The 7,652-nt window shown below is 40.0% G+C and overlaps 2 protein-coding genes across 3 annotated transcripts in view; one reads left to right on the top strand and one right to left on the bottom strand.

The window, feature by feature from the left end:
• The window catches only part of prnpb (prion protein b), a 2,476-nt gene extending 2,044 nt beyond the window's left edge, over positions 1-432 (top strand). Inside the window, exon 3 of the mRNA XM_008326342.3 lies at positions 1-432. This exon is cut by the window's left edge and continues 15 nt beyond it. Within this exon, the coding sequence (XP_008324564.1) occupies positions 1-229 (229 nt within the window). The 3' untranslated portion in view covers positions 230-432.
• Positions 433-2,112: 1,680 nt separating this feature from the next.
• LOC103390468 (calsenilin-like) overlaps positions 2,113-7,652 on the bottom strand; it is a 15,791-nt gene continuing 10,251 nt past the window's right edge. For both annotated transcript variants that reach the window (XM_025062111.1, XM_025062112.1), the window contains 6 exons: positions 5,660-5,729; positions 5,453-5,523; positions 5,274-5,381; positions 5,081-5,185; positions 4,514-4,576; positions 2,113-4,402 (listed from right to left, as the gene is read on the bottom strand). In XM_025062111.1, coding sequence (XP_024917879.1) covers positions 4,355-4,402; positions 4,514-4,576; positions 5,081-5,185; positions 5,274-5,381; positions 5,453-5,523; positions 5,660-5,729 — 465 coding nt within the window. In that variant the 3' untranslated portion in view covers positions 2,113-4,354. The remainder of the gene's footprint in view (positions 4,403-4,513; positions 4,577-5,080; positions 5,186-5,273; positions 5,382-5,452; positions 5,524-5,659; positions 5,730-7,652) is intronic.

Genomic DNA, 7,652 nt, shown 5'->3' with positions numbered 1-7,652 from the left:
GGACGACGACACAGTCAGCATTGAAGAAATCGGATACCCGGCTCTGATCGAGCAGATGAAGGCACGGCGGTGCGTGGAGAAGTACATGGTTTACTCAGAGCGTTTCCTGGTGGAGCGAAAGGCTGAAGCCCAGTTTCAGCCCAGTCGCAGCAGTCCTCTGAGCGACGGCCTGGTCCAGCTCCTCACTTCCTTAACCATGTTGTTGTCCAGCATGTTTCTTCTTCAGTGAGAACAGTTTGTTTCCCTCCTGCTTACGTATGTGCATGTTCTGATCCCAAACGCCCTCTTCATATTCCACTACGCTTCCAGTAGAATCTCCTGTTGTCATGTTTAATCAACCAGTTTCTATCAATGAAATGAGGTCCCGACTAGGGATGTCCGATAATATCGGCTGATCGACATTATTGCCTCGCTATTAGCATAATTATGTAATGTCCGATAATATCGGCTGATCGACATCATTGCCTCGATATTAGCATAATTATGTAATATCTGTGAGCATCGTTTTTGATGTCCTCCAGTAATGAAAATGTTCTAAAAAAAAAACTAAAAATAGTTTTGGGGAAAAATGGTTGTATTTGAAAGTGAATGTCACTAGATGGCAGCATTGCAACTTTATTATTTTAATAATTTATTTTAATAATCAGGGGATTTGGGGAATTAAGGTGAAAAAAAAATTTTGTCCCCTAGGGGGGAGCATGGCAGAAAATAATTAAGAACCACTGCAGGCGCGATTACCTTCCTTAACCACTAGGCCACCACTGCACTGCTATATCGGTATCGGTTGATATCAGACGTGTCTGGACGAAATCAGATATCGGCAAAAAGTTAATATCGGACATCCCTCGTCCTGACTTTTTTTTTTTCTACTACCATTTTATGACACTAGATCACCTGCTACTGTGTGAAGTAAGAATGTACCAGACTTTTTATATTCTGTATATAGAGACGACATAAATATTCATGATGTTAGGAATTAGAGGTTCTGATCACTAACAACACTTTCTCTCCACACTTCATGGCTGTGTCACAGTTTTAATTTACAGACACTTCACACTACAGAGGAGAAGACAAACATTTAGGAATGAACCGGTGAAAAAGATTTAAATCGTTTTTTTCTTTTGGTCGATTAATCGCGATGAATTGAGATCAGATCGGTCCATTTGGTCGTTAGTATATTGTGGGCTGTGTGGTTTCTACTCGAGGGTTTTCAACAGTCCTGGCCTTCAGACGTGACACGTCAGTGAATGTCTTGACTTATAATTGTTACGAAACACTAAATTTTCCAATAACACAGACTTTTTCAGAAATGTTTGGAAGCCGGTGGAGCTGGTGGGTCAGTATGAACATCTGTATTTTACACTGTTGACTTCATTGTTTAAATGCTGGTGGATCTTTAAATATCTCTGTTTAACTCCATCCTGAAGTCCAGAAGATGATTTGCTGTAATGTCCAGTAAACGGTCTTAAAAAACTGATGTGTTTTTCTTTTTACTGTTGCATGTTTTAAATGTGCTTTTATGTCAAATTTGTGTTTTCTGTTTTTTTTTTTGTTTTTAGTCCAGCACTTTTTCTTTTGTGATGTTTTGAATTTTTCAATCTTCTGCAGGAGAAGGTCTAAAGCAGGGGTGTCAAACATACGGCCCGGGGACCAAAACCGGCCCGCTAGGCAGTTCAATCCGGCCCACTTGATGAATTTTGAAAATGGAAAAAAAAAATACACACAAATACTTCATGTACTTCAGATCATGATATTTTTTTTGGTGAAAATTAGATTTCATTACATATAAATGAATATTAATAAATAAACAATATACGTCTTTAAATGAAAACAAAAGAGAAAAACATTGTTAATTATAGTTAATCATGTTATGTTTGTACTGGTCCGGCCCACCTGACGTCTAATGACGTTGTATGCGGGCCGTGAACCAGAATGAGTTTGACACCCCTGGTGTGAAGTGAGACGTTTTCAGGGAACGTACCCAGATCGTGAAGTGTGATGTTGTGTCAAACGTGACGTCTGCTCCAGTGTGGCGTCGTCAGTCTCCACTTCCCCACCTGCTCTGATATATATGTGTGAGGCCTGTAAGATTGAGGTTTTCAGTTCTGTAAGTATTTCTGGTTTAAACGCTCTGTATAGTATAAGTAAAAAGTGCACTTAATCCCTGAAAACGCTGGATGCGCTGATTCGTCGTCACAGCTTGGACTCAGACCTGAGTAAAAAAACCTGTAGTTTCCTGCTGTCATTTAAACCCAGTTATGATTCATGGATGCTAATGTGTTTATTAAAATAAAACAAATAATACACGTCTTCTGTCTAAATAAGGGTGTTTTTTTTTTTATCAGTGGATCAAATCAAAGCACAGGAAAGTTGTAGACGAATCCGATGACTCGACGACAAACAGGAAGGTAGAGACAGGAAGTGGTCTCCAGTGGGATTTAATACATAACACTAACAGTAAGTTCGATGGAAGGCCGATCAAATAGAAGATTGTACTTGCGAAGTTGGGGAAGGAATTGCTAAACTGTACAGCGGTGTCCATGGAAACGTACGTGTGAATAAAAAATAAATGATTTTAAACAAATATTTAAATAACATAACACGATGTGAATCTGTTAATTATTTCCTACGACGTGATTTTGGCGAGATAAAGTTCACACTGGGAAAACTGAACGTCAAATGCCAGGGCATTGCATCTGTAGCAAACATTTAGCCAAGTAGCTAACAACGGCTAAAATAAGTTTGAAATTGGTGAAAGTTCTCAGAGGGTTAGCTTAAAAAAAGGTAAATGTTCAAAAACAAAATCGCAAAACTCAGACCAATAAATACTGCGTGTGTGTGTACGACTGTTTATACCTAAAACATCTCCTTTGATCCAGTGATCTTACTGTACACAGGCACCATGTGTCCACTGTAAACAACCACACCCACGTCTGTCTGGACTGTCACCAGGACAAACCAGACGTTTCTGTCTGATGTGGCTAATGATCATTTGAACTATTTTTCCGACCGATCGTACGGACAACGTGCAAATCAGCTGCGTTCCGTCGCGAATCACGGCTCTCACAACAAAGCCAAACGTTGCTGCAGCGCTCCTTTAGACATAAGACTTCACAACTATTATCAAGTCCACAGCCATTGGTTCAAAAGTTTACTGAACTTTAACAAAAACAAATTTTATTTTTATCGAACATCAACAAACGACTGCAATTCCTTCACTGTGGCAGAACCGTAGAGAATAACTAAATGAACTCTGGTCGTGCCCCCGCCCCCTTCCTAAACCTCCCTCCAGCAATAGCTCTACGTCCTCTCGGAGGGCCTCGCCCCCCCACTCTGGGAACAACTGTTCGTAGAAGTTCAACGTAAGGAATGTTTTATTTTAGATTTAATGACGGGCGTCAGAATGGAACCCGTTGTAGAGAGACCACAGTGGGGAGCAGCGACTTTCGACTACACTTCCTGTCAGCGACATATCAAGACGATGACACCGAGATAAGAATAGTCCCAGAGGACGTGGAACAAGACGGAGAATTGTCACAAGACACCAAAGAAGTTCGAGCGCCGAAGCTGCGTCAACAACAACGTCGGGCAAAAAATGAAAGAACCAAGTGTTTCCTTTGTGTCACGGTTTAAAGGGTCCTCCTGAGGGCCCGCTGCAGACAGTGGCACATCTGTCTGCAGCTCTGTCACGACATGTGCCTCAAACCAGAAGAAGGAAACTCACGGTGCAACTTGTTGGAACTTGGAAAATGTGAATTAAAATGCCTGCAACCTCAAAAGATAAGAAGATGGCGCTAATTCACTGCTATGTACTGTAAAAGGAATTGATGAAGTTTTAATGTTTCGTACGCGATGGAATGAAACAGAGTGACGTTAGTGAAGGCAGAGTATTATATTATTATTTATTTAGCAGTTGTTTTTGGGCCAACATGACATTTTGACGAAAAAAAAAAAATTTCTGAATGAACATAGGTTAACGTAACAGTCGTGATACATTCCACCTCTGTCTAGCTAACTAACTGTCTTACGTAACTGTCAAAACAGTGTGGTTTGCATCACATGCAATGCATCGTGGGACACTCATGCTCTCATCGCAGACAAAACAAGCCTCAGTTATCACGGAGTAAGGAAAAAATATAAACTGCAAAAAAAGTTTCCTCAAGCAACGTCGGTGAATCGTCTGCATAGAACTTTACTGGAAAGATGAGAACAACGTTGGGCGGAATGTATGAAAAATCCTGGGGAATCTTGGGCAGCGTTCTCTTACAGGAGGGATTACGATGTCATTGGACGTCAAGGAAGCTCGTGGCGGGAAGAAGTGTGCGGCGTTACGAGCTGTGTCTGCGTGGAGATGTTAGATGACGTTCTCAAAGAGCTGCATGGAAGCCATAATGTTCTCATCCTGCGGAGAAAAAAAAAACATCTTCAAAATAAAACTCCCATCAGCCTGAGACGTCTACGTCGTCTACGTCGTCTTCGTCGTCTCGGGGAGTTTCACGAGGATTATTTATACCTTCTCACAAGTTTCTATGAACTCCTCCATTGTCACCACGCCGTCTCGATTGCGATCCATCTTCTGTGCATCACGTGCAGGAGAGAGAATTCAGATTTAGAATAAATATATACAACGAATATCCATGGAAAAAAAAGTGAAGACGGGAATTAGTTCTCACTCGACTTTATCCTATTGGCCAATTTAGAGAAAATGTTTTAAATTCTGTTTCAAATCTTTATCCAAAATGACATTTGCCGTTCTGTTAACAATTTTCCTAAAAAGTGTTTTGAAGAGATTAGCATGTTAAGCTAAGCTAACTGTTTGTTTGTTTGTTTTTTGCTTTAACCTAATTTTTAATTAAACTTTCTGGTTTATCGGTTAAAGTTAGGCCAGAATTTTAACGCTTTTGTCACAACGCTGTTGGAAGTACGCAGAATTTTAAAATGACTTTGCTGTTAGCTTACGCTATGTATCGCAAACATGCTGAACAAAGAGAACAATAAAAATTTTAAGTATTAAGTCGTAAAACCGTGGATCTCTGTGCTAATTCCTCAGACCCGGTTAGAGCAGAAATGTAAACGACACCTGGAAGAATTTCTCCACGTGCTCGTAGGGAGAATCGTCTCGGACGCTCGGTAACGTGTACCGGCCCATCATGTCATATATCGATGTCATTATTGCCAACATCTCCTGCAGGAAAACAACCACAGACACATTTAAATACAGTACATCCGGAAGTGCAGCGGATCCGAATGTGACGTATGAGAGTTGACTCCACCTCCTTGGTGACGCAGCCGTCTTTATTGATATCGTACAGATTAAAAGCCCAGCGGAGCTTCTCGGTCACGGAGCCCCGGAGCAGCACGGACAGTCCAATGACGAAGTCCTGTAAACACAGCGGTGTCACCGTCAAACAGTCCGCCACAAATCTGACACAAGTGACGGCGTCGAGCTCACCTCAAAGCGGATGGAGCCGCTCCGGTCCATGTCGAAGGCGTTGAATAAGAAGTGAGCGTAGGTGGTCGCATCTGAGGTCACATTAGTTCATCACTAACTTTCACACAGTCACGGGGTTTTTTTTACTTGTGTATTAAAACATTAGCTTCAGGACTGTTAGCTTTGGAACATTAACTTCAACAACAGTTTCCACATCACATGCTGTACCTCCTTGAGGGAAGAACTGGGCGTAAATGTTCTTGAACGTCTCTTCGTCCACCAGTCCGCTGGGACATTCTTGTGGGAAAACAAACAAACAAACAAACAAAAACATTGTAATAAAATCATTTATTTGTGAAAGCACTGACTTTTTCCTTGATTGTTTTTACCCAGAACACTATAAGCCCCAGGGGGGAAACTGAACTACAAACTAAAACGTCTTAATATACTTAATTGACATTCTTAAGTAATGTTTTAACTTAAAATGACATTTTTTAAAGGTTTAAGGAACAATCTAATAATTTAGGTTTTAATCATGTAAAATCACTACATTTCGTTAAAAAAGCCATTGTTTTTTTAAGATAAATTATTTAATGACTTATTAACTTTTTTTTATTTACCCATTTACCCATAACATAACGAATTATTTCATGTGAACAAATATGTGCGGTCCATCCAACGTTCAGACATTAGCATTAGCATAACAATAAAACTGAGCGCTGTTTAAATAACGTTTGCTAAAAAAAATCACATTTATATAAAATGTCGATGTTGATTATTGTAAACATATATAAATAGAGTACTTTCATGTTATGGCGTTTTATTTTGTTATTTTACACTAAATTACAAAAAACCCCAAACGTATCTTTCTGTCGCTGCAGTAGATTCGACACGAGTTCGCGCGCATGTCGCTGCAGTAGATTCGACACGAGTTCACACACGTCTTTAATTTGAAGGTTTTTACGATGTTTTGTAATTTTACGAGCTCAGTGTAAACGGAACTCAGGGTTTATATGGTGAGGTCTGTTATTCCAGTTTTATTACTCCATCATTCGCTACTGCTGGATTTAATTCACTATCACTGACGTTCTACAGTACAGACAACACTCCTATCTGCATTGCTACAATGCGGCCACTAGAGGGACAGGAGAGCAGAGGAAAGATGCTGCAGTGCAAACACAAGGTTAATTTAAAAAAGTTCTATGAACGGTGTTTTAATTAAAGTTTTAACAGGTCAAATGTCATAAATGTATATATAAAAATCAATTTGTGAGATATTTACACTCCTGACGTGGTAATTTGATTTATTTATTTGATTTTTTTTTATAAAGGAGTTGGAGACAACATTTTTTAAGTCAATATTATGATCTCATGACACAAATATTATTTTTAAGGAACCTTTGTGGAGGTGTGTTTTTACAGATTAGAAAAATTAAATAAATAAATAAAGTCACAGTTTAGCAGGAGCCAGACTATAATCTATAAAAGCTACATCTGTTCACTGAGCTACAGTTCTCAGCTGAGGTCACTGTTGGCAGTGATGCCATAACTGCCCTAGGAAAAAAAAGAGTTACATTTCTGTTTGGTTGCTGCCAGTTTCAGAAGAATCGCTGACGACTCTCAGACATTTGTTTTAATCAAGATGAAGTGACTGAAAATGAAATAGATTCCAGAATAAGACTCTCTTATTAATATATATGTACATATATTTTAACACCGCCGTCATCAGTCCCACTGACCTGTGTCTCAGTCTCAGTGACCGACTGTAACTAACGTGTTTTTTTCAACCCTTCGATTTTAATCCTGACGTTCTCACTTCATGTTTCCTCCTCTGCACTTCCTGTCACTGCCACACGTGTGTTTACATCAGTGCGTGGTCTTTAGCTCTGCTGAATGCTGGAATGGCACTTGGACTGTTTTAATGGCACATTATGGACACTCACCGTCCACACACATTACCTACAGCAGCAGCAGCAGCAGCAGCAGCAGCAGCAGCTCATACCACACTCATCTTAAATGCACACACATGCACACGTGTAACGATGCATCTGTGAGGCTGAAGAGCAGCTGACTAAAAGCATATATGCAAAAGAATATCTGCACATTTGTCCATTATTAATGAGGCTGATCAAACGGAGATGATGGACAGAAATGATGGACGGAGATGATGGACGGGGCTGAGCCCGCGGCTCTGGTGCTTCTCTTCTTTTGTGTAATTTTA

The sequence above is a fragment of the Cynoglossus semilaevis genome, chromosome 14, assembly GCF_000523025.1.
Source record: "Cynoglossus semilaevis isolate Cse_v1.0 chromosome 14, Cse_v1.0, whole genome shotgun sequence".
Taxonomy (NCBI): Eukaryota; Metazoa; Chordata; class Actinopteri; order Pleuronectiformes; family Cynoglossidae; genus Cynoglossus; species Cynoglossus semilaevis.
This window is presented reverse-complemented; position numbering and strand designations above follow the sequence as displayed.